The sequence below is a fragment of the Elephas maximus genome, chromosome 21 (genome assembly GCF_024166365.1).
Source record: "Elephas maximus indicus isolate mEleMax1 chromosome 21, mEleMax1 primary haplotype, whole genome shotgun sequence".
NCBI lineage: Eukaryota > Metazoa > Chordata > Mammalia > Proboscidea > Elephantidae > Elephas > Elephas maximus.
This window is the reverse complement of record NC_064839.1, coordinates 38468996-38496482: the sequence shown is the minus strand read 5'-3', so window position 1 is coordinate 38496482 and position 27487 is coordinate 38468996. Positions and strand designations below refer to the sequence as shown.

At 37.9% G+C, this 27487-nt stretch overlaps 1 protein-coding gene across 4 annotated transcripts in view; it reads right to left on the bottom strand.

Moving 5' to 3' along the window:
- PKD1L3 (polycystin 1 like 3, transient receptor potential channel interacting) overlaps positions 1–26989 on the bottom strand; it is an 86103-nt gene extending 59114 nt beyond the window's left edge. For 3 of the 4 annotated variants that reach the window (XM_049864772.1, XM_049864769.1, XM_049864771.1), the window contains exons 1-8: positions 26662–26989; positions 25861–25980; positions 21951–22067; positions 14959–15008; positions 9923–10171; positions 6938–7069; positions 5259–5435; positions 3759–3886 (exon numbers count right to left, since the gene is read on the bottom strand). In XM_049864772.1, coding sequence (XP_049720729.1) covers positions 3759–3886; positions 5259–5435; positions 6938–7069; positions 9923–10171; positions 14959–15008; positions 21951–22067; positions 25861–25980; positions 26662–26953 — 1265 coding nt within the window. In that variant the 5' untranslated portion in view covers positions 26954–26989. Of the gene's footprint in view, positions 1–3758; positions 3887–5258; positions 5436–6937; positions 7070–9922; positions 10172–14958; positions 15009–21950; positions 22068–22263; positions 23719–25860; positions 25981–26661 lie in introns of those variants that run through there. The other variant, XM_049864770.1, reaches the window with a different exon arrangement.
- Positions 26990–27487: the final 498 nt, after the last annotated feature.

The following is a 27487-nucleotide window of genomic DNA, read 5'->3' as shown; positions in this document are numbered from 1 at the left end:
AAAAGAAAGAAAACTACAGGTCAATATCTTTTATGAACATAGATGCAAAAATCCTCAATGACATACTAGTAAACAGAATCCAACAGCATATTAAAAGAGTCATATACCATGAACAAGAGGGATTTATTCTAGGAATGCAGGGATGGTTCAACACTAGAAAATCAATCAATGTAATATACCACATCAAGAGAACAAGAAAAAGAACCACATGATCGTATCTATGGATGCAGAAAAATCATTCGACAAAATTCAATACCCTCTCTTGATGAAAACCCTAAAGAAGATTAGAATAGAAGGGAAATTCCTGAATATGATTCAGGAATTTTCATATATGAAAACCCAACAGCCAACATTACACTAAATGAAGAAAAACTGAGAGCTTTTCCCTTGAAATTGGAAATAAGACAAGGGTACCCACTCTTACCACTTCTATTCAATAATGTATTAGAAGTCCTAGCCAGAGTTATAGACAAGAAAATAAATGAAATGTATCCAGATTAGAAAAGAAGAAGTAAAATTATCTCTCTTTGCAGATGATATGATCTTATATAGAAAATCCAAAAGAGTCCACAGGAAAGCTTCTAGAGCTAATAGAAGAATTTAGCAAAGTTGCAGGGTACAGGGTACAGGGTCAAAAAACAAAAATCAGCTGGGTTTCTATATACCAACAATGAGAAATCTAAAAGGGAAATTAGGGAAACAATTCCATTTACAATAGCATCTTAGAGAGCCCTTAACCACTGCATCACCAGGGCTCACAGGGAATAAAATACCTAGAAATAAATCTAACCAGGGACATAAAGAACTTATGACAACTATAAAACACTGGTGAAAGAGACTAAAGAAGACTTAAATAACTAGAAAGATGTTTCATGTTCACGGATTGAAGACTTATTATTGTTAAGATGTCAGTATTACACAAAGTGATCTATAGATTCCACACAATTCCAATCAAAATCCCAACAGCCTTCTTTACAGAAACAGAAAAACCAATCCTCACATTTATATGGAATGGCACCCAACAGTGCCATAGCTAACACAATGTTGAAAGAGAAGAACAAAGCAGGAGGATTCACACTTCCTGATTTTAAAACATACTATTTTTTTTTTATACAGCTACAGGGAGCCCTATTGGCACAGAGGTTAAGAGCTCAGGCTTCTAACCTAAAGGTCGGCAGTTTAAATCCACCAGCTGCTCCTTGGAAACCCTATGGGACAGTTCTAGTCTGTCCTACAGGGTCCTATGAGTCCTATAAGTCGGAACCACCTCAACGGCAATGAACTTGATACAGTTACAGTAATCAAAATAGCTTGGTACAGGTATAACAATAAACACATAGACTATCGGAATAGAACTGACAGTCCAGAAAATAAACCCATGCATCTATGCTCAACTGATTTTTGACAAGGGTCCTCAGTCCATTCAATGGAGGAAAGAAGAGTCTCTTCAATAAATGTTGCCGGGAAAACTGTATTTCCACATGCAGAAAAATGAAACAGGATCCATGCCTCACACCACACACAAAAACAAATTCGAAATGGATTAAACGTGTAAATTAAATGTATAAACTAAAACCGTAAAGTTCTTAGAAGAAAAAGCAGGGGCAATGCTGTCAGGCCTAGCTTTCAACAATGGATTATCTAATATAATAACAAAAATACAAACAGCAAAAGATAAAATAAATAAATGGGACCTCAAAAAAATTAAAAACTTTTGTTCATCAAAGACTTTACCAAAAAAGTTAAAAGACAAGTTACTGACTGGAAGAATATCTTTAGAAATCACATATCTGACAAGAATCTAATAACCAAAATATATATAAAATGTTGACAACAAAAAGACAACCCAATCATAAAGTGGGCAAAGGACTTGAATATATATTTCACCAAAGAGGACATTCAAATGGCCACCAAACACACAAAAGATGCTCAGCATTATTAGCCATCAGAGAAATGCAAATCAAAACCACAGTGACATTCTGTTTCACTCCCACTAGGATGGCTAAGTGGAGCGCTGATGGTGTTGTAGTTATGAGCTTGGCTGCTAACCAAAATGTCAGCAGTTCGAATCCATCAGCCCCTCCTTGGAAACCCTATGGGGCAGTTCTACTCTGTCCTATAGGGTCTCTGTGAGTCAGAATCGACTTCACTGCAACAGGTTTTCTTGTTTTTTGTTTTAGGATGCCTAAGATTAAAAAAAAAAAAGTGAAAATAACAAAAGTTGCCAAGGATGTGGGGAGATTGGAACCCTTACCCATTGCTGGTGGAAATGCAAAATGGTACAGCTATTGTGGAAAACAGTGTGGCGATTCCTCAAAAAACTAAAAACAGATTTTCCACCTGACCCAGAAATTCCACTCCCAGGATTATACCCCAAAGACTTGAAACCAGAGATTCCAACAGAGACTTGTACACCAATGTTAACTGCAGCACTATTTACAATAGCCAAAAAGTGAGAACAACCAGAACGTCCATCAACAGATGAATGGATAAAGAAAATGTGGTACATACATACAATGAAATACTGCTCAACCACTACGAGAAATGAAATCTCGATACATCCTACAATATGAATTGAGCTGAAAGACATTATGCTGACTGAAATAAGCTAATCACAAAAGGACAAATACCGTATGGCCTCACTTGTATAAAAAACAAGAAAAGGCAAATGCATAGAGAACAAAGTTTATTAGTGGTTACCAGGGATGGAAAAGCAGGGGAAGGAGGTGTTAATGGTGATGGAAATGTTGCATTGACTAAGGGTAGGGCTGCACAGCCGATTATTGTGGTTTTTTTCAGGTCAATAAGTTGTATATCTGTAAAAAGTTGAATTGGCTAAAGTTGTGTGATAGATGTATTTACAACAATGACCAAAAAAAGAGTAGCTCTCAGGCTGCTTATGTACAACCAAAAACCTCATGGGATTTGGTTTCTTGGTTTGGAGGTTTAGGGTCATGGTTACATGCGACATCCCAGTTAATTGGCCTAATAACATGTTTAGTGCTTCTGTTCTACTCTTGGTTGGCTGTGTAGTGCCTGAGGTCTTAAAAGCTTGCAAGTGGCCATCCAAGGCACAACAATTGGTCTCTATTCACTTGGAGTAACAGAGGAAGAAGGAGCATCAGGAATAGAAGAAGGATATGTGTCTAATTGTCTCCATGACCAACTGTCTCTTTTGCCGTGAGACCAGAAGAGCTGGATGGTGCCTCGCTAGCATTACTGAATATTCTGATCTATAGAAGAATCCTCATTAATACGGGGAAAATGCAGACCAGAATTTCCAATTCTCACAGACTCTAGACTTCCTGGTGCCATGAAGATTGGATGAACCCCTGAAACTATTGCCCTGAGATAATCTTTAAATCTTAAGCCAAAAATATCCCCTAAAGTCTTCCTAAAAACAAATAATAATTTAGCTTAACTAGTAAAAAATATCTGCCTTGAGCATTAAGCTCTTTTAAGAACTATCTATACAGGATCAAATTGATAACAGCAACTTGAAGTATAAGATAAGAACCTTAGGGGCCGTGAATTCATGTTAATGGGGAAGGAACAACTCAGATAAGGAAGGTGAGAATGGTTTGCACAACTCAAAGAATGTAATCAATGTCACCTAAGGGTACATACAGAAACTGCTTAATTGGTGTATGTTTTGCTGTGTATATTCTCAACAGCAACAACAAAATAAATGAAATTTAAAAAATAAATAAATAAACAGCATAAAATGAAACTCTCCTCCTCCCTCCCTCCTCTGTTACCTGCTCAGCATTAGAGTAACAACGGAAGAGGTCAAAGTCACTGAAGACTCAGAAAACGAACTCTGCTGTAGAAATCCTTCCTGGATCATCCCAAGAGCCTGCAAAGACCTTTCCAGCATGATGTCTACCTGCATTTAAGGGGAAATACCACACCATTTGTAGCCTCAGTGTATTGTGCTAGTGAAATAATGGTTTTGAAGGGCTGGGAGGAGAATCGGGTAATGAAAGTAGTGTAATGAAAGGTGATGTTCATTGGAAAAGAAAGACCTGGGAACCTCATAGGAAGTACTTGTAATCTGGCTAAAAACTCATCACCCCCCGAATTAACTGAGAGGGCCAGCCAAGGGGATATTTCTTTGTCCCATGATATAACCTGCCCTAGACTTGCTCATCATATGGGGTGTGTGTGTGTGTGTGTGGTTTTTAAAAACAGTTTTATTGCAAGGAAATTCACGTATCATACAATTCACTCATTTAGAGAACAATTCAAGTTTTTTTTTAGTGTAGTTACAGGGTTGAGAGACCATCACCACAGTCTAATTTTAGAACATTTTCATCACCCCAAATAGAAATCTGTACCTATTAGCAGTCACTTGCCATTCTCCCACCTCCATCCCTTAGCCCTAGGCAACCACCAACCTACTTTCTGTTTCTACAGATTTGCTTCTTCTGGACATTTCATATAGATGGCATCATACGATATGTGGCCTTTCGTGACTGGATTCTTTTGGTTAGCATAATGTTTTCAAGGTTCACCTATGTTGTAGCATGTATCATTCCTTTTTGTGGCTGAATAATATTCCACTGGATGAATACACTACATTTATTTGTTAATCATTTATCCATTCTTCATGAACATTTGGGTTGTTTCCACTTTTTGGCTTTTTGAATAATGCTGCTATGAACTTGGGTATGCACATCTTGGTGGAGGCAAATGTTTTCAACTATCTTGGGTATATACCAAGGAGTGGAATTGCTAGGTTACATGGTAATTCTATTTTTAACATTTTGAGGAACTGCTAAACTATTTTCAATGGGGCTGCATCATTTATTATTCCTATCAACAATGTTTGAGGGTTCCAATTTTTCCACATTCTCATCGACACATCCTATTGTTTATCCTTTGGGGGGCCAACTAGAAGGCAGCTAAGAAGTGGGTGTGATGTGGTTTCTTATTGTGGTTTTGATTTTCCTTTCCTTAATCCCTTAGGATGTTGAGTATGTTTTCATGTGAACACCAAATATTATTTATTGTTTACTGGATGTCAAGCACTTTACAAAGCGCTTTTCTCTGGACAGCAGCACTAGGTAGCTTTGGCTCCCTAGTGAGTTGGAGAGGCAGACCCCAGAGAAGGCTTGGAAAAGTGGTTTCTTCAGCAATGAATACTTCATCTGGATTCTCTTTAAAGATCTAGGGAAAGGCTGTGATATCTGGATCCCTCAAGATTAAAAAGAGTATCTAAACAGAGATGGCCAGATATGTATATATATTGCACCTACCCACTCAACATCATACTTAGATTTCTGCCAGCCTGCTTCACCAGCTTTCATTACGTTGTTGAGGGAATAAAAGAGGCAGATGGTCACAGGAACTTTCAAGTGCAGAGAGCTGTTGTTATGAAATGGGATCTTCCGTAACTGCTCACTCAGGTAGACAAGGGAATCAATGACACTGATCTGGGAAGAGTAGAAAACAAACATACCATCCATGGTTATTTTACATTAATTTTGTGTTCTTCTTATAAAGAGTTCAATGTACTATACACATATTTTTATAAAAAGCAATATTACCATTTGGCAGGGAAGGAAAAAATATTTCATATTACCTATAGGGAGGATTTGCATTTCATGCTTTTCTAAAGAAATGATGTAACCTTTTTTGAGTGACAAGTAGAGCAAATATCTAATATCTAATTAACAAAATAATCAAATATCTAATTAACAAAACGAAGATAAAAATGGGAACGCAGAGGAAAAAAATCTAAAACATTAAAATAATGAGTTAGATTTATGTGTACTAACATGAAAAGATATCCATGATACAGCATTATTAATAAAGAAGTCAAATAGCAGAAAAATTTGTATATTTCAATACCATTTTTGTTAAACATATATATATATATACACATACACTTGGGTTTGCAAAGAAAAAAAATTTTGGAATGTTATATACAGCAAACTAGTAGCAAACTAATGACAGTGATTACTTCTGGAGAGTGGCTTAGTAAGAAGTAGAAAGATGATGAGGTCTTTTGCTTTTTACTTTATATACTTTTGTTCTGATTTTTTAATAACGAAACCAAAACCAAACCCACTGCCCTCGAGTCGATTCCGACTCACAGCAACCCTATTAGACAGAATAGAACTGCCCCATAGGGTTTCCAAGGAGCGCTTGGTAGATTTGAGCTGCCCACTTTTTGGTTAGCAGCTGTAGCTCTTAACCACTACGCCATCAGAAAAAAATAATAACAAGCATGTATTATTTCTATAATTAGAAAGCCCAAGTAAACCAATGCAGAGTGTGTTAAATGCTTATTGCACAATATTCAAAGTATAGAAAGTGGAAAAACAGAATTAAAATTACCACTAATTCTACCACCTTAATTTACTTGAGTGTAGACAGTAGAAAGATAAATTAATAATTATGGGAAAGTAACACGAACTCAAACATACCAGCGATCATGAAGATGGCATGGCCTAGGCAATGTTTCATTGTTACACATGGGGTCGCTGTGAGTCGGACCTGACTCCCAACTAACAACACTGGTAAATGCGGTTGCAACAAATGAAAACATCATGGGCGTGCCGATTTGTGAGGCCTGTTTTAAGGCTGTACTACCCTATCTATGGCAAAGAATTAATCTATTTTGTCTCCAAGATTTCTCCTAACATATCGATCAGAAAGACAGTAACTTGATAAATGAACAAAAGAAAATAAACATGGCATATCTGAGAATGTTACTATTGATCAATTTATTCACAATCTTCAGATTTAAAGGTATAAATATACTTGCTCATATTTAAATTGAGTATCCACAAAATAGCTTTATAATGCTAAATTCTGCATGGACCACAAGAGACAGCCTTTTGGTCTCCAGAGTATGTATTTTCCATTTTATTATATTCTTTCTCTTTTCCCTTTCTCACATCTTGTTCCCTCCCAATCATCCTCTCCTTACCTTAGCTGGCTTAGAGATTCTTGGAATAAAGGCTGTCAGTTTCTGGAGGACCTCACAAGCTTTCTGCAATTCGTTGTGAGTTTGCAAACCACGGATTGCTCTGCTAAACTTCCTCACTATTTCATCTATGACCTAGTGGAAATGAAACATTTTGTCAAAATTACTTACGTGAAATCATTACACTTTAGTAGTTTGAGATGTTTTAACCAAAATTGATCGCTAATAACATTAGAGCTCCCAGGATCACAGGCTCTCCATTATTACTTTCAGAAGCTTTTCTGCAAATGACAGAATTTATTTTCACCTCTTTCATATAGTAGAGAAAATTAATAACAATAAAACAACAATTGGTCCGAGGACAAATAAGTCTGAAAATAAGATTTATGAGAATATGTTTGAGTCTAACGGCATTATCAAAATAATATATGCATGTGTTCTGAGCATGTGTTATTTATTTATTTATATTCAATGAGATTCAAAAGCAATCTATACCAGGTGAAACTCACAGTAAGGAAAATTCTTTCTACAAACAAAAGTTAATGAAGTCTAAGTTATGAAACGTGTTGGGAAACAGAAGAAACTAATTTAATTTAAAGAAGAGAAAACTAAAAGGGGAAAGTTTCCCAAGGATAAAAAAATTTTTTTTGGAAGAAGGGTTTAAGGCAGACACAATTGGTTGACTGATGCTACAATTATTTTCCACCACCTTTCTTTGAGGAGCCCTGGTGGCACAGTGGTTAAGAGCTATGGCTGCTAACCAAGAGATCGGCAGATCAAATCAACCAGCCGCTCCTTGGAAACTCTATGGGACAGTTCTACTCTGTCCCATAGGGTTACTATGAGTTGGAATTGAATTGATGGCAACAGGTTTGGTTTTGCTTTTGGTTTCTTCTTGCTGTTTCTGCTGCTGGAAAAGCTAGTTGCTCACTGTCCAGCATCCCTTGCAGTCTGGGGTAGTCATATGACACAGTAAGACATAAGCTAATATAACATAGGCAGAAGTCTAAAAGGGTTTTTCAGAAAGTGATTTGCTTTCCTGATAGAAGCTATCACTTTCCTCCTTCTTGCCCTAAATGTAGATGCCATGCCTAGAGTTGCAGTGACCGTCTTGTGATCATGAGAGGCAGCTCAAGAGCACTGCGGACACGGGTCCTGACATCTCTGAGCTACTGAACCAACATCAGGGGCCATCTATCTTGGACTTTTGGTTTTTAAACCTTTTTTATTGTTGAAATTTAGCGCACATACAAAAAAGGATATAAAACATAAATAATGTATTGTTTGATAAATATTGTAAAACAAACACTTCTTAACCACCACTAGGGCAGGAAACAGGACACTGTCAGTACCCCAGACAGAAGCTCCCTGCATTTCCCATCCCAATATACTCTTTTGGTCCTTTTGCTCCCCAGACATAACCACGACGTTGAATTTTATAGTAAACACTTCCATGCTTTTCTTTACAATTTTACTACTTACGGATGTTTCCCTAAGCAATTAGTTTTATTTTAACTGTTTTTAATGTTTATATAAGTGAAATTTTAAGTATGTGTCTTGCTTCTTTCACTTAGACATTGTTTTTAAGAATCATCCATGTTGTTGCATACGGCTGTAGTATTTTCTCCCTTTCTTTTCTTTACTTCCCTCCCTCTCTTCCTCCATCCTTCCTTCCTTTGTCCACTGCTATGCAACGTCTTTTTTGTCACAAATTTGTCATATATGTGTAGGTCCATTGTACTGTCTATTCTATTTCATTCGGTTGTAAGGATATCCCTATGCCAATACCACATTGTTTTAGTCATTACAACTTTTTAATAAATCTCAATATCTGCTAGAGCATGTTCTTGTTCTTCTTCAAGAGTGTCTTGGCTATTCTTAGCCCTTTCATTTTGCCACGTATTTAAAAATCAGTATGTCAGGTTAAAAAAAAAAAAAAACCTATTGGGATTTTTATTGGTATTATATTGAATCTGTAGATCAGTTTGAGAAGAACTGATATTTTTCCAATATCAAGTCTTTGATCCATGAACACAGTATATCTCTCCATTTATCTAAGTTTTCTTTGATGTCTCTTCATAAAATTTCATAGTTGTCTCCATAAAGATTTTTGCACATTTTTTGTACTTGCTATGATATCTTTTTTTTAATCTTAAATTTTAATTTTCTGATTGTTGTTGGTATTTTTAGCAGTTGTCTAAAAATATAATTAGCTTTAATATATTTATCTAGTATTTAGCAATATGGATAAATTCTCTTAATGATTCTAATAATTTATCTGAAGGCTCTTTTTCATGTTCTACCCTTCAGGGTTCTTTTTATTTAAAGAAAAAAAAAAAACAACTCTTTGTTTAAGCTACTGTAGGTCAGTTATTACTTTTTTTTTTTTTTTTCAGTAGAACACAATGATAACCTGGACAATAGAGAACATCTAGTTTTCATTACCACTGAAAACAGATCCATAGTAAATAGGATTATATTTTAGCAGAGAAATGTTAGATTGTATGTAAGTAGCATATGAGATTTAAAAAAAAAAAAAAAATGGAACCAGGATGGTTTTCTTTGTCAATGTTGATCTCAAAGTGGCTTTGACTTTTTTTTGAAAGTTTAGTGAGAAAAGTGACAAAGGTGAAAGGAGATTTGAGACGGTGAGTAGGAGTTGTCTAGAAGGGCCTGCTGCTGCTGAAAAAGTGAGGCAAGTGACCAGAGCTTCCTCCTCATCTGAAACATTAAATATCATAGCATTAGAGAAAAATAAGACATTAAATACTGAAGTGGGCATGAACCAATCGTAGAATGCTTTAATGGAGGTTTTTGTTTTTAATTGGGATATATGCTTGTCTATCAAGCATTCTTAGGTATAATTCTGCTTAGAGGTAAAAGGGTAAACTAATCTCCTTCCTATCATTGCTATTCTTGAAACACTGCCATAACAGAAGGAAAGGGTAAAAGTGCTACCTAGGTGTGACTTCCATTTTGTGCATTTACCTGGTCAGATGCATTCAGAAATGATGCTTGCAGATGAGTGGTGGAGACATCTGAATGTGAGTCCTTCTTTGAGCTTAAAGTTATTTCTTCCAGAGCTTTTTCAGCATGTGTTAGAGATGTAGGCCTGGTAAACTCTGGTATCACAGGTGGAGGCTGGCTGGTAGGAACAGATGTGACCGATATCACCTGCTGTGTGACTTTTGGTACTATTGAAGAAAATGGGCTGATGGGATGGCACAGGGTCTTGGACTAAAAGATAAAAATATGTAAAGGAAAAGGCTGAATCCGATCCTACCAAATAATGAATAATGAAGGCAGTGTTTCCAGAATTGCTCTGGAATGACCATGTCCTGTGAAATGTTAATAGGCATTTCTCTCAAAAAGATTCTGTTGTCGAACAAGTTGAGAGAAATGCATATTATAGTATCCTCTCTAAGATACAGAATTTACATTAGTGTATCTATTGTCAATAATTTGATAAATAATTACTAAGCATCTACTATTTGCTAAGCAATGTTCTGGGGAACTGGGAATATAGCAATGAGCAAAATGAACCAGTTTCCTGCCCATGTTAGTCACGGAGGCAGACAAATTAAATCACGTACTGAATAAGTGCTATGAAGAAAAAATAAAGGTAAGCAGATAGAAAGACTGTATTTAATCAGGGTGCTCAGATGTAAGGAGGGGGAATTTTTGCTGAGAGTTGAATAAAGGGAGGGGAAAAGCTCTGCCAGTATTTTGGAGGAGGGCATTTGAGGAGTGCAAAGGCCCTGAGGCCAAGGCCTGCTGGGTTGTTTTTAAAAGAGCAAGGAGGCTAGATGAGCAAAAGTGGTAGGAGGGGAGATGAGAAAGATCTTGGGGGGGTGGGTGGAGGAGAATATCAGGCAATTGATTTTCTTTTGGGAAGACATTTGGGCTTTGAGGAGCAGAGGCATGATGTGATCTCTGTTTTAAAGGACCAGTCTGGCTGCTGTTGAGAATGGACAAAGAGAGGAAAGGGTAGAAGGTCAGTAGGAGGCAAATGCCAAATTTAAAATGGGAGGTGATGGTGGCTTGAATTAGGGTGTGACCGTGGTAGAGGTGGTGAGAAGGTTGGATTTAGGATTAATGGAAAGTGCTGAGAGGTCAAAACAAAGGTCAAAAACCTTTTTTTCCAAAGTTAAAATACATACAGCAAAAACTGATAGAACTGTGTTATGGACTGAATTGTGTCGAGTGCTGACCCCTATACCTGTGGATGTCATCCTGTTTAGAAATAGGGTTTTCTTTGTTATGTTAATAAGGCCATGTCCGTGCAGGATATGTCCTAAATCTAATCACTTCTGAGTAATATAAAGACACAAATGTGATACACAGACACAAGTGCAAGTACAAACAGGGAATGATAGATGTCTCACCATGTGAAGATTGCCGAGAAACCAAGGAACATTGAGGTTTCAGAGGCTGGAAGAGACAAGGATTTTCCCCCAGAGCGGACAGAGAGTCTTACCCTAGAGCTGGTGCCCTGGACTCAGACTTCTAGCCTCCATAACTGTAAGAAAATAAATTCCTATTCTTTAAAGCCATGAAACAAAACCTTTTTTTCTTCCCTTCTGGCAACATTTCAAGGGACACTGGTTATTATTCTGTATAATATAGCTTGGGAGATACTGACGTAGGAATTTTTACTTCATCCTTGTTCTTTTTTTACTGCTTGTTAGATGCCATTGAGTTGGTTCCGACATGTAGCAGCCCTAAGTACAACAGAATGAAACAGTGCCCAGTCCTGCACCATCCTTACAATCTTTGTTATGCTTAAGCCCACTGTCGAAGCCACTGTGTCAATACATCTTGTTGAGGGTCTTACTCTTTTTTTGCTGACTCCCCACTTTACCAAGCATGATGTCCTTCTCCAGGCACTAGTCCCTCCTGATAAAATGTCCAAAGTATGTAAGATGAAGTCTTGCCATCCTTACTTCTAAGAAGCATTCTGGTTGTACTTTTTCCAAGACAGATTTGTTCATTCTTCTGGCAGTCCATGGGTATATTCAATATTCTTTGCCAACACCATAATTCAAAGGTGTCAATTCTTCTTCAGCCTTCCTTATGCATTGTCCAGCTTTTGCATGCATAAAAGGCAACTGGGTAGGGCACATCCTGGTCCTCAAGGTGACATTTTTCCTTTTTAACACTTTAAAGACGTCTTTTGCAGCAGATTTGTTCAGTGCAATACGTTGTCTGATTTCTTGACTGCTGCTTCCATGGGCTTTGATTGTGGATCCAAGTAAAATGAAATCCTTGACAACTTCAGTCTTTTCTCTGTTTATCATTATGTTGCTTATTGGTCCAGTTGTGAGAATTTTTGTTTTCTTTATATTGAGGTGCAATTCATACTAAAGGCCATACTCTTTGATCTTCATCAGTAAGTGCTTCAAGTCCTCTTCACTTTCAGCAAGCAAGGTTGTGTCATCTGCATTTTGCAGTCTGTTAATGCATCTTCCTGCAGTTCTGATGCCACATTCTTCTTCATGAAGTCCAGCTTCTCAGGTCATTTGCTCAGTATACACACTGAATAAATATGGTTGTCTTAGGCTGGGCTCTCAAGAGAAGCAAAACCAGTAATGTGTATAAATATATATATATAAAAAAATTTTTTTAATATAAAAAATATAGAGAGAGATTTATATTAAGACAACAGCTCATGGCATTGTAGAGGTCGGAACGTCCCAAGTCCTTTGATCAGTATAGAATCCTTCGCCAGTTCATGGAGCTGCAGAAGCTGGTGAACTCAATGTGAGCAGGTTGGAGAGCAGGGATCCCGCTCACAGGTTGTGATGGTCGAGGAATCCTCAAGGTTGGCAGGCAAGGCTGCAAGGTTTCTCCTGAGTCACTTAGCTGCAGTGGCTGGCAAACCGAAGATAAGCAGGCTGGGGAGCAGGATTCTTGCTCACAGGCCATGAAGATCTGTGAATCCCAAGATGGACAGGTAAGCTGCTAGCTCAAGTCCTAAGAACCAGGGGTCAGACAAGAGACAGGTGCTGAATCCAGAACAAGCCAACAATCTTTGCAAGGCAAGCAAGAAGGAAGTAGGTGGCAGAAGGCGGAGGGATGAAGGCTGAGGGGGCGGTAAGCCACCACAGGCCCCACCCCCTCTGGTACCTCTCAGCAGATTCCATCATGGAAGTGATTACATATCAAATTTCAACAGGAAAGTGATCACAACATTATACAACTGCCAAAACACTGAGAATTATGGCCTAGTCATGTTGACACACAATCTTAACCACCACAATGGTGAAAGGATACAACCCTGGCACACACCTTTCCTGACTTTAAACCGTGAAGTATCCCCTTGTTCTATTCAAACAACTGTCTCTTGATCTATGTACAGGTTCCTCATGAGCACAATTAAATGTTCTGGAATTCCCATCCTTTGCAATGTTATTGATGATTTGTTATGATCCACACAGTTGAATGCTTTTGCATAGTCAATAAAATGCAGGTAAATATCTTTCTAGTATTCTCTGCTTTTAGCCAAGATCCATCTGACATCAGCAATGATATCCCTCATTCCACGTCCTCTTCTGAATCCAGCTTGAACTTCTGGCAGTTCCCTGTCGATGTACTGCTGCAACTGCTTTTGAAAGACCTTTGGCAAAATTTTACTTGTGTGTGATATTAATGATATTGTGTGATAATTTCTGCATTCTGCTGGATCACCTTTCTTTGGAAGGGGCACAAATACAGATCTCTTCCAGCTGGTTGACCAGAAAGCTGCCTTCCAAATTCCTTGACAGAGATAAGTACCTCCAGCGCCGCATCCATTTGTTGAAATGCCTCAATTGGTACCCCGTCAATTCCTGGAGCCTTGTTTTTTGCCATTCCCTTCAGTGCAGCTTGCACTTCTTCCTTCAGTACCATAGATTCTTGATCATATGCTATGTCCTGAAATGGTTGAATGTCAACCAGTTCTTCTTGGCATAGTGACTCTGTGTATTCCTTCCATCTTCTTTTGATGCTTTCTGCATTGTTCAGTATTTTCCCTGTGGAATCCTTCAGTATTGCAACTCGAAGCTTGAATTTTTTTTCTGTTCTTTCAGCTTGAGAAATGCCAAGTGTGTTCTTCCCTTTTGATTGTCTAACTCCAGGTCTTTGCACTTTCATTTTAACACTTTATTCTGTATTCTCAAGCTGCCCTTTGAAATCTTCTGTTCAGCTCTTTTACTTCATCATTTCTTCCATTTACTTTAGCTACTCTAGTTTTAGCTACCCTGTGTTTCCACTGATAGAAACAATTATTTTTGCAGTTAACATTAAGTTAATGTAAATATATATTTAGTCATCTACTAAATGGTTTCTAATGTAGAAAGCAAAGGCAAGAAGGCTGAGAAAATTCTTGAAGGTGAAATTTATATATTATACAGAGAGGTTCTACCTTTATTTTCCTTTCATCCTGATTTCCTTTCTTTCTTTTAGATTTTAAAATCTTACTGTATTGTATATATTATTGAGGGAGTACTGGTGGCACAGTAATTAAATGCTCGGCTGCTAACTGAAAAGGTCAGCAGTTTGAACCCATCAGCTGCTCCATGGGAGAAAGATGTGGCAGTCTGCTCGCATAAAGATTTACAGCCTTACAAACCCTGTGGGGCATTCTGTTCTGTCCTATAGGGTTGCTATGAGTTGGAATCGGTTCGATGGCAACAGGTATATGGGTATATATTAGTGTAAGATGTCACAAGTACTTTTTGGAATGAAGCAGGGAATTAATAAGCAAACAACAAATAAAGGATAATTATATCAACACAGAAACCAAAGATAAGCTTAAAAACTTTTTTTTTTTTGTAACAGAGCTCCCATTAAACCCTTTCTGCACTTAAGAGCTTTCTTTTCCTTATCAGAAAACTACACCCCCCCACCCAAAAAAAAAAAGAAAAGAAAACTATAGCCAGAGCCCTCTATCAGATAGGGTAGAATTCTGGCAGGAAGGCTACCCAGCAGTATGACAGAGAAAATAAGATTCCAAGATGTGTATTTTGATATTATTAAATACTTACAAGACTTCCATGAGCAGGATGGTGACATGAGGGTGAAAGATGAGTAGCTCCTGTAGAAAAAAAAGTTGATAAAGTTCAAGTAAAAGCCTAGGAAAAAATATTTATTTGTATTTTATTTGAAGATCTCTTATTCTTGGCCCAAAACAATGCAAGTCATTTTACATAGGAAACCAAGGTGATCATTTCTTACTGCAGATAAATACATACACAAACAAGAATTAGGGAGATGAAGCATTAAAAACCACGAATGTCTAATTCCCTGTGTACAAAAATAAACATTAAATCAAATCAATTGGAAAGTCACTAATATATAAATACTACTGTAAAAATATTTATGGCATAATTTTATCAGAAGGAGGAGCTCTTTATTAATAACTGAGAGCATATTTCTGACAGACTTTTGAAAAATAACCATTTATACAATTTTACTAGACCATTGTTACTGCTTTATTTATCTTTCAGTAAGAAAGCCATGATCAATATGTTAGTATGCCTACTTGCTATTAGCAAGGCATGAACTTCTAAAAAAAAAAAAAAAACTAGTGCTAGACCCATTAAAATGCCTACTTTGCCTTCTTTATCTTTTCTCGTAACATTCCCTCTGTTATTCATAGGGCTGATGTATATTTAGCAGCAAAATCCTTGCTAGGGAAGGAGTTTTGAAATGCTCTTCTGGTCAGATTCCATTTCTTTATCTCAAGACAAAGAGGATGGAGGGCAGAAGAAAGAGACTGAAATTCTGAGTCAAAAGATATGGGTTCCAGAGCTGGTTTTGCCTTCTAATATAACTGTAGCCTTGAGGAAACCATTTAACCTTATAGTTTTCTCATCTGTAAAATGGGGATATTAATATCAAACAATGAAAATTAAAGCAATGTATGTAGAGTTGGGTATGTAACAGCAGCATTGGTTCCAAATGGCTTATGACTACACTTAACATAAATCATCTCCCCACTTTTCTCTAAAATATTAATGAAGACAGAAAAGGATGAAAAGTTACTTTCCTATACAGTATGACTGACAGACAGCCTAATGCTAGAATTTGGGAGGAACTGATACAAATTAAAATTCAGACAGAAACAGACAGAGACCATCCTATAGAGATTTCTCCTCAGGGCATATCCAGGTTCCACTTCGTAAAAGGCAGCCTGTCCAAAAAAGGGGTAAGAAGGAACTCTGTACCTCCTTTACTTGTACATTGACACTGATGGCCTTTACCAGTTATAAACAAGGGCTGTTGTCAGGTGCCATCGAGTTGCTTCTGACTGATAACAACCCTATGTACAACAGAACAAAACACTGCCTGATTGATCCTGCACCATCCTCACAATCTTTGCTAAGTCAGAGTCCACTGCTGCAGCCACTGTAGTCAGTCTATCTCATTGAGGGTCTTTCTCTTTTTTGCTGACCCTCTACTTCACCAAGCATGATGTCCTTCTCCAGGGACTGGTCTCTCCTGATAACATGTCCAAAGTGTGTGAGATGAAGTCTCGCCATCCACACATCTAAGGGGCATTCTGGCTCTACTTCTTCCAAGACAGATTTGTTCATTCTTCTCGCAGTCCATGGTATATTCAATATTCTTTGCCAACACCATAATTCAAGGTGTCACTTCTTCAGTTTTCCTTATTCACTGCCCAGCTTTTGCATGCATATGAAGCAAGTGAAAATACCATGGCTTGGGTCAGGTGCACATTAGTCCTCAAGATGACATTTTTCCTTTTTAATACTTTAAAGAGTTCTTTTGCAGCAGATTTGCCCAATGCAATATGTCGTTTGATTTCTCAACTGCTGCTTCCATGGGCGTTGATTGTGGATCCAACAAAATGAAATCCTTGACAACTTCAATCTTTTCTCCATTTATCATGACGTTCCTTATTGGTCCAGTTGTGAGGGTTTTTGTTTTCTTTATGTTGAAGTATAATCCATACTGAGGCTGTAATCTTTGATCTTCATCAGTAAGTGCTTCAAGTTCTCTTCACTTTCAGCATGCAAGGTAGTGTCATCTGCATATTGCAGTCTGTTAATACGTCTTCCTCCAGTCCTGATGCTGTGTTCTTCTCTACATAGGCCAGCTTCTTAGACTTTTTGCTCAGCATACAGATTGAATAGGTATGGTGAAAGGATACAACCCTGATGCACACTTATCCTGATTTTAAATCACACAGTATCCCCTTGTTCTGTTCGAACAACTGTCTATTGATCTATGTACAGGTTCCTCACGAGCACGAGTGTTCTGGAATTCCCATCCTTTGCAATGTTATTGATGACTTTGTTATGATCCACACAGTCAAATGCCTTTGCATAGTCAATAAAATACAGATAAACATCTTTCTGGTATTCTCTGCTTTTAGCCAAGACTCATCTGACATCAGCAATGATATCCCTCATTACAGGTCCTCTTCTGAATCCAGCTGGAACTTAAGGCAGTTCTCTGTCAATGTACTGCTGCAACTGCTTTTGAAAGATCTTCAGCAAAATTTTACTTGTGTGTGATATTAATGATATTGTGTGATAATTTCTGCATTCTGCTGGATCACCTTTCTTTGAAAGGGGCACAAATATGAATCTGTTCTGGTTGGTTGGCCAGAAAGCTGTCTTCCAAATTTCTTGACACAGATGAGTGAGTGCCTCCAGTGCTACATTAATTTGTTAAAATATCTCAACTGGTACTCCGTCAATTCTTGGAGCATTGTTTTTTGTCATTCCCTTCAGCACAGCTTGGACTTCTTCCTTCAGTACCATAAGTTCTTGATCATATGCTATCTCCTGAAATGGTTGAACATCGACTGATTCTTTTTGGTACAGTGACTGTCTGTATTCCTTCCATCTTCTTTTGATGCTTCCTGCATTGTTCAATATTTTCCCCATAGAATCCTTCAGTATTGCAACTCAAGGCTTGAATTTTTTCTTCAGTTCTTTCAGTTTGAGAAATGCTGAGTGTGTTCTTCCCTTTTGTTTTTCTAACTCTAGGTCTTTGCACATTTCATTATAATACTTTACTTTGTCTTCTTGAGATGCCCTTTGAAATCTCCGCCAGAAGGCACTCAGCTCTCTTCTCTGTGAGTCCGCAAGCCTACCTCTACTGATAAGTGCTTGGTGGCACCCCACTCTGCCAGGAACCCTCCTGCACAAAGGCACTCAGCTCTCAATCCGTGGGTCAGCTCTAGCACTATCTTGTGCTGGTCTGCTGGTTCTGCTGCTGCCATTTCTCTGCTGCTGCTTCTTGCTGTCTGGAAAGTCTACAGTGTAACAGCTCTGCTCACTTTCTCCTGAGTGCTCACCAGATTGTCTTTTATGTCCATAATTCCATCAACAGTCTCTTCAAGACAATCTAGGCTTTACTATTAGGCACTTTAAAACTCTTCCAGCCTCTACCTATTCACATTTTCAAAACCGCTTCCACATTTTAGGTGTCTCTTAGGGAAGTTCTTCTGGTACCAAATTCTGTCTTAGTTATCTAGTGCTACTATAACAGAAATACCATAAGTGGATGGCTTCAACAAAGAGAAATTTATTCTCTTACAACCTAGGAGGCTAGAAGTCCAAATTCAAGGTGCTAGCTCCAGGGGAAGGCTTTCTCTCTCTGTTGGCTCTGGGGGAAGGTCCTTGTCATCAATCTTCCCTTGGTCTACTAGCTTCTCAGTGCAGGGACCTCGGGTCCAAAGGATGTGCTCCCTTCCTGGTTCTTCATTCTTGGTGATATAAGGTCCTTCTGTCTCTCTGCTGGCTCCTCTCTTTTATATCTCAATAGACATTGACACAAGACACAACCTAAGCTTGTAGATTGAGTCCTGCCTCATTAACATAACTGCCTCTAATCCTGTGCCATTAAGATTACAGAGGTAGGATTTAGGACACATAGGAAAATCACATCAGATGGAAAAATGGTGGCCAATCACACAATACTGGGAATCATGACCCAGCCAAGTTGACACACATTTTGGGGGGACACAATTCAATCCATAACTCTTCTGTTCAGCTTTTTTATTTCATTGTTTATTCACTTTAGTGTGAGTTTCAGAGTCTATTCTGATATCCATTTTGGTGTTTTCTTTTTTTCCTGTCTTTTTAACAACCTTTTGCTTTCTTCACGCATGATGTCCTTGATGTCATTCCCCAACTCATTTGATCTTCAGTCATTAGTGTTCGATGTGTCAAATCTATTCTCAAGATGGTCTCTAAATTCAGGTGAGATATACTCAAGATTGTATTTTGGCTCTCACTACGAAGAATGATTGAGGGTCTGTTCTGCAGTTGGCCCTTGGCCTTGTTCTGACTGATGATACTAAGCTTTTCATCATCTCTTTGCACAGATGTAGTTGATTTGATTCCCGTGTATTCCATCTGGTGAGGTCCATGTATATAATTGCCATTTATGTTGTTAAAAAAGGTATTTGCAATGAAGAAGTCATTGGTCTTGCAAAATTCTATCATGCAATCTCTGTCACTGTTTCTAACACCAAGGCCCTATTTTCCAACTACAAATCCTTCTTTTTTGTTTCCAACTTTCCCATTTCAAACACGGGTGATTACCAATGCATTTTGATTACATGTTTGATTAAGTTAAGACTGTAGAAGTTGGTAAAAATCTTCAATTTCCTCATCTTTCGCATTAGTGGTTGGTGTGTAAACTTGAATAATAGTTGTATTGACCAGTTTTCCTTGTATGCATGTGGATATTATGCCATCACTGACAGCATTGTACTTCAAGACAGATCTTGAAATGTTCCTTTTGACGGTGAATGTGACGCCACTCCTCTTCAATTTGTCATTCCCCACATAGTAGACCATAGGATTTTCCGTTTTGAAATGTCCAGTGTCAGTCCTTTTCAGCTCACCAATGCCTGGGATATTGATCTTTATGTGGTTCATTTCATTTCTGAGGACCTGCAATTTTCCTAGATTCATACTTCATACATTCCATGTTCCAATTTCTACTGGATGTTTGCATTTCTGTCTTATTTTGAGTCTTGCCGCATCAGCAAATGAAGGTCCTGAAAGCTCGACTCCATCCACACCACTGAGGTTGACTCTACATTGAGGAGGCAGCTCTTTCCCAGTCATATTTTGAGTGCTTTCCAACCTGAGGAGCTCATCTTCTGGCACTATACTAGATAGTATTCTGCTGCTATTCATGTGGTTTTCACTGGCCATTTTTTTCAGAAGTAGACTGCCAGGTTCTTCTTCCTAGAGCGACATAGTCTGCAAACTCTGCTGAAACCTGCCACCATGGGTGACCCTGCTGGTATTTGAAATACTGGTGGCACAGCTTCCAGCATCACAGCAACTTGCAAGCCACCACAGTACGACAAACTGACAGACATGTTGGGGAAACATGGGTATTCTTCTCTTTTGCCTCAAGAGCACTATAATCATTGCTTCCAGTGGCTTCTCCAACTCATACCATTCTTTGTAAATCTAGGAAGCCTCTGGCCATGATAGGCAACAAATAGGCAGGGAAGAAGATAGGAAGTGGAGATGACGTGGTGTATTCTGTGAGGGTTGGCCCCACAAGCATAGCCCCACAAATAAAGCACCCAGGGAATGGGATAGTGGGGAGACAGGAAGAATATTGTAACAGCAAATGCTGGGAACGGTAGTTTTTCATATGCATAGAAGCACTGCTATCACAAAACTCTACATTTCATGAAATACCTTTACTCAAACCTTCCAAATGCATCTTCAACATTACTGCTTTAATTATAATCAGAACAACTTTTGGAATTACTTAACATTTTTCCAAAATACATCATTTTCACTTTCATCTGAGGCTTTCCCTAAATACTTTTTTCCTCAAGTCACAAGTACCCATTTACGTAACATTCAGAAAAGTCTGTTTTCCCATTTATTCTGTAAATATACTCATGATCTTTAAGCAACAGTAACACCTTCTCAATTGTTCTTTTAAGTGATATTTAAAAGGCTTGTTTACAAGAACTTGTAACACTTGTAGTTGTGAGGTCATACCCTGAGGAATAAAATCACTTTCAATTTGTTTGTCTCTCTCTCTTTTTTTTTTTTTACCTAACCCACCAAACCACTGCCGTCAAAGGATTATCCAATAGCTTGGTGCTTATCTTGCTTACCAGATCACCTGTAGGGGAACAGTTTCTCATTTTTTCACTACATCAAAGATTCTCCTAGGTGTGGCTGGCATCTGTCTTTCTCCCAACCCCACAATACCTTCCTACAGAATCAAACCCTTTTTTTCAAATTTACAATTCCTGACAGGGGCAGATCACCTGGCAAGCAAGGTAAGCAGGGGCTTACTTACTAATCTTTAGTGAGCAATTTCACATGGGTTTCACTGTATCTTAGATGAAGTTGTTCATTACAGATGATCTGATAAGCAAGGTAAGCACTGTGCTTACCTTGCCTATTAGATAATCTGCCCCGAAGACAGACATTTTTACCCATCTGTCAAGTGATCTGTATAATCATTCAACAGAACTATTGATGAGGTCATTTCAGGCTAATGCATCTTCCCCAAATAGTATTTGTTTTTCAAAGTAACAGAGAGAACAATAAAATCTGAAAAGCTTTGCAAGGGCTTTACTCTAAGAAGACTCTTTTTTGATAAAAAATTTTGTGGGGGAGGAATAAATCTTGTATTTTATTTGGGCATATGTGAAAAGAACATGGCTAAAGGCATAGCAAGAAAATATGTACATAAAATTAAAGCAAAGATTGAAATATTAAGATCAGACAAATGCAACAAATATTTATTGAGAACATTTCAGTATTAATTTAGTCCAGCCTTTAGGAAACCCTGGTGGCATAGTGGTTAAGAGCTATGGCTGCTAACCTAAAGATTGGCAGTTCGAATCCACCAGGCACTCCTTGGAAACGCTATGGGGCAGTTCTAATCTGTCCTATAGGGTTGCCGTAGTTGGAATCCACTTGACAGCAATGTGTTTTTTGTTTGTTTGTTTTTTAGGGCAGGAGTTGCTTTCATTGATTTTAGGATTTGTATAGGAATAAGACCTTACCTGAGGTCAATTTGCTTCTCAGTGTTGTGACTTCTCTTTTTGTCTTCTTAGGTCTCTGTGGTAAATGAGAATTACCTCCATTTCTTTCATGACTGGCATCTGGGTCCGAAAAGGCATCTATTTGGAGTCCGATGAAAAAGTTTTTAATTTATAGGATAAATAGCTCTGGATGTAAATCTACAGAATAATCATTACATGTACATAAAGAAAACACAACTTATTCATTATAGGCACACAAGGAAAACACAATTTAGAGATTACTATCTAGTTTAAAAAAAATTTTTTTTTAATCTAGTTTAAAAAACAAACAAACCTAGGAATTCTTCAGAAGCCCTTTTGCTCTGGAGCGAAGTCACTTCACCTAATAATATCCAGCATCTCAAAATTAGGTCCACCAATTGCGTCACCATTGAGAAGACAGAGAATTAAATTCAGATTAAGATATAACATATTAGCCTTATATTCTCTGTATTGTAAACTCTTATTGTTACAAAAAATAAAGGAGGTTGTGGGCAATAACACTCTTGAATATGCCTCCTTGAGTACATTTGCAAGAGTTTCTTATGCATGCTGCTAAACATGATTAGAGAAAATCATCTAGCCATATTGGCTACATCTCAATTTAAATACAGGACTATGAACCTCCAGTGGCCTGCCTGGCGCTCATATTGTTTCCTAAATCTATTTACTCTTTGTGAGGTTAAGAGTTACTTTACCTCAAGCGGAGCCCTGATGGTGCTGTGGTTAAGAGCTCAGCTGCTAATCAAAAGGCTGGCAGTTTGAATCCACCAGCTGCTCCCTGGAAACCCTGTGGGGCAGTTCTACTCTGTCCGATACCATCGCTATGGGTCGGAATTAACCCAACAAAAATGAGTTTGGGGTTTTGGTTACCTCAAGCAGTTTGGCCTTTGTCCCTGGCTTCTGTGAAACAACTCTTACAGTAGTTGGTCTATTTTGGTCACACCTGAGTGTTTGTATTAATGGGTGAGAACCAGTCTGTCTGGGAACCCACCTAGTAATCAGTAATGAGTGTGTGGGCTGGCTGATAAAAGCCTGAAACACTGAAACATCAAGAAGTTTTCTGAAGGAGAGAATCCTTGAAGGAGATCTTCCAGGGGAAGGGACAAGCCCTCTACTTTGAGGACCTTTCTGCCTTGCCTGAGCACTTCTTCATGATGTTCCTGAGCTAGTCCTGAGTTGTATCCTGTTATTCCTGCCTGTTCCTATCCTGAGTTACTCCTGAGTTGTATCCTTTGCTGTAATAAATCACATAACAGAATCATGAGTTTTGTGTGACATTGCAGGAATTACTGAACTCAGCAGAGAAACAGAGTGCCGTGGGGAAGGAAGATAGCAGCTAGTGTCTGCCTCCTAGGAAACAGCTTTGTGCTGATTCTTCTTCAAGAAATTATCCTTTTACTTGCCCGCTCTCCTAGATAACTCTTTCCATTTCCTCCTCTCTACTCAATTTCCAGTGCCTAGGAGCCTTCCCTAACCTCACTTTCAGGTGATAAAATTGCTTTCTACCTCAAAGGAGAAAATTGAAGCAATCAAAAAGCCCTTCCACAGACTCCTCCCTCCAAATCCATCCATCTACCAACAACTGTACCTATAGATTCTGCCTTCTCTCCTGTTCCTGTAAACTCTGTGCTCCTACTCAAGTGAATCCCTCTAGTTGTACACTAGCTCAGATAAAGTACATTGTTCCAGCATGTTATTTTTCCTGTGTTAAGAGACAGACAACTATGACTGGTCTCATGATCAGGAGTTCAATTATTCAAGTGTGATAATTTGTAACCTCAATAATACTGTATTATAATACTAAATATTTGATTTATTTTTTGAATGTTAAGGAAGACCTTTACAAACACTTCTCTCATTAAAATGTTATTTTGAAAAAAGCATTTCAGAAGTTCATAATAAAATATACAAACACTATTACATTAATAGTTATTTCTTAAAATTTCTAAGCAATTAAATTATCCTAATATGTTAGCTTCAAAGGTAACTAGCAAAGTTGGATCTTCAAGCATGCTTTCACTTTTGATATAAATGGACGGCCACCCAGGAGAAGAAAATAACCTTTGAAAAAAAATTAGAAATTGTACAATAATGTAACAATAATATAACAGCAATAATAACAATATTGTGCCAAATGTTCTTACAATATTTGATCCTCATAACAACGATTTGAAGGAAATTGGATTGTATAGAGCTTAAGTTACGTGCCCAAGGTGCCACAACTGAAAAATCACAGAATCAAGTCTTGAATCCAGGAAGTCTGACTCCAGAGCCTGAGCTCTTAACCATGGTAACCTACTTCCACTCATTGTGGGAATGTAGGTTCAGAATTTGTATAATTTGCTTAGATTAATTGAATAGAATTTTCTCTGTCCAAGAGTGTCTCCAACATTGTATATTCCATAGCAATATTCTCCTGTAAGTATATAAATTATTATACCATTTTTATTCAAAAACTGAGATTAGCTGAGAATGTCTAAAAACTCTCAAGGAGTGAAAAATGAATGGATAAACATCATCAATTGGGCTATATATATTAGGAGTTGCTTTTCTAATTCTGGAGTTAAGTTGCACTGATTAACCTCCTACAAAGATGAAATACGGTTCACAAATGTAAGATGGCTGGTCAATATTAGGGGTGCAGTTTGTGAGGATGAAACACATGACCTCTTGATTATTGCAGAGATTAGGCTTAAAACTTCAGCCTCCTTAACGACAGCATGGTATACTGGGCAAACAAGACAAACAGATCACAAAGGGCTTGAAAAGCTGAAGAATGAGTGGCTTGAACCTATAAATTGAAATACATCGAGATATCAGGTGCTTTGAATATTTCTGTTTGAAGGTGATGCTTTTTTTCCCCTTGTTGTAATAGAGAAAGATTGCAATGTGTTCTGTTTTACTTACACATAGATGCTTCAGATTTCAATAAGAATGTATTCGTGATTTTTTAAAAATCTGGAACAATACTTTCACCTAGACAATCTGAGACATCTTAAAGTTTCTGAGAATTCACTGAGCTAAGAATAAATGGTTTATGTGAATATGAAAGCAGAAACCACCATCAGGGAAAACATTACTTAGTTAAAAAAACAAAACAACTGGACAGTGGGTAGGAGAGAGATGCTGATGAAGAGTGAGCTAATTATATCAAGTGGACACTTGAGACTGTGTTGGCATCTCCTGTCTGGAGGGGGGATGGGAGGGTAGAGAGAGTTGGAAGCTGGCAAAATTGTCACGAAAGGAGAGACTGGAAGGGCTGACTCATTAGGGGGAGAGCAAGTGGGAGTACGGAGTAAGGTGTATATAAACCTGTATGTGACAGTCTGACTTGATTTGTAAACGTTCACTTGAAGCTCAATAAAAGTTAATAATATAAATAAGTAACAAAACAAAAACTATACACACACACACAGACAAATACATACATATAAAGCTTAATTCTGATCTATTTCTGAGGAAGCAAATTTCTAACTGATACCAGCTCCCTCCCTCCTCACCTTCTCTTTTTCCTACACAGTACTTCTCTCTTTTCCTCCTTTGCTTTTGTACTCTTCCCTCCAAAGCCCCAATTCCTAAATGGATCAGGGATGTACAGGTGGAAAATGTTGGTTGTCAATATAACTTTTCTCAAACTCCATCCGAGTTAAGATATGATGGTAATATCAAGGCACAGCTCTTTTCCAACTACTAGAGTGGGATGCACATGGAAGGCGCTCCAAATAAACAGAGTTTATCACTCCAGTCAAGATAATGAAAATCAAAATCCCTACATCCACCCTATGATCTATCACTCACAGACCATTTAACAAATACTCCCACATATTCTCCTTAATTAGAAGAGTTTTCAAAATTTAGGTCTTTGTCAGCATGTAGTTTTACCACTTACCAGCCTGGCAAATGAAATAATGCTCCAGTAAGCAGGAGTCCACTTTTGATAAGATAAAACTAGAGTTTCTGGACACGTAGGTGCAGTTGGTGGGCTTTGTGGCATGGTGGGCTGCAACATCTGTTGAAGGGAGACCACACCTAGATAAGCCTCACACTCAAAAGTCAGACATTTTGAAAAAAGTTAATCTGAAAACCAAATTTGAAAGCTTCCAATAGATGAAAAAAAACAGGATTTAGGATTTCCCCCCACATATTATAGATGGTTCATTTTTCATATTACGTGTTCTTTATCACAAAGCTTACTATTAATTTTACTAGGCTTTTAAGGAAGATGACAATGATGTAATAATGCCTTGGATTTTTCTTTAAGACTGCAAAGATTATGCTGCGTATTTTGAAAATATCTATGTAAGAAAAATAGTAGCAGATAATTTCTCTCTTAGTTTCTGTGTCAGGAAACTTAGAAGTGAGAATAATGAAAAGATGTTTATCTATTAGAAAAAACATTACCATAAAAGGTTTCTCTCTTCATAGTCTTTCACAGTATTTTTAGTGAAATATTAGGCAAGTTAACTTGAGGTTAAAAATTTCATTTGAGAAAAATCTCATCACTTTCATTACAAAGACAAATCAAAGGCTGTAGCACAAAAATGGCAACATTTCAGAGGAATGATGGTGATGAAGTGACTTATTTTTTCTGTACACAAAAGCAGTAGGATTTAAATTTGTCTTCTTTTTTCCAGTCCCAGAGTAAAAGTAAGGAAGTTTCCTTCTTAAACACTAAATCTTAGAGCTGTACCTGGGTTGCTTTGTTGATGTTTTCTCAGTACTATTAATTTTTGCCCAATCCACCACTTCTTCCCTTCTTCCAAAAAGTCCCAGATGAGATCTTGAACTTCCTGGTTCCAAGGGTAAGCAAGGTATCCTCTCTGGGCATGACAGTAATCTTCTGCTTCCTTAAAGCTGCATTGAAAACTGTTAACCTGATAACAATTATTTTTTCCATGTTGCTCTGGGCTATTTAATCCACTTCCTAGAATGATACTTGTTCTGATAAATAACCAAAGCCAGGTTCTCCCTTTGAAGAACATTCTCCCTATGAGCAAGAAATGTCTGGGGGTCCAGCAGCTGCCTGGTCCTTTTAATATATTATTGGCGGGTGTGTCTTATTTATTAAGATTATTCTTTTTGGAATTGGGAATAATTTGTCAAGAAGACAAAAGGTTTTGTTTCGTTTTGTTTTAGGGGCCCAGATGGGGTTCCTGTAAGCTGAAAACAAATAGCAGAGATCAATAAAGCAATGGGCTATTACAGCTGGGACACCACCTGTGTCTACACAACTGGTTATGCCTTTAGCTTTGTAATAGATCTTTATTTGCTAAGTCTAAGCAATACGGGGGTAGAGGTTGATGAATATCCAAGTCAGTGTTGCTAAAAATTGAGTAATGTGTTTTTTTGAAGAAAATTATTTTTGCAGGGTTGATTTAAATTATTCTGTGTTGTTCCTTGGGAGCCCTGGTAGCACAGTGGATACATACTTGGCTGCTAACCAAAAGGCTGCTAACCCACCAGCCGTTCCATGGTAGAAAGATGTGGCAGTCTGATTCTGTAAGGATCACAGTCTT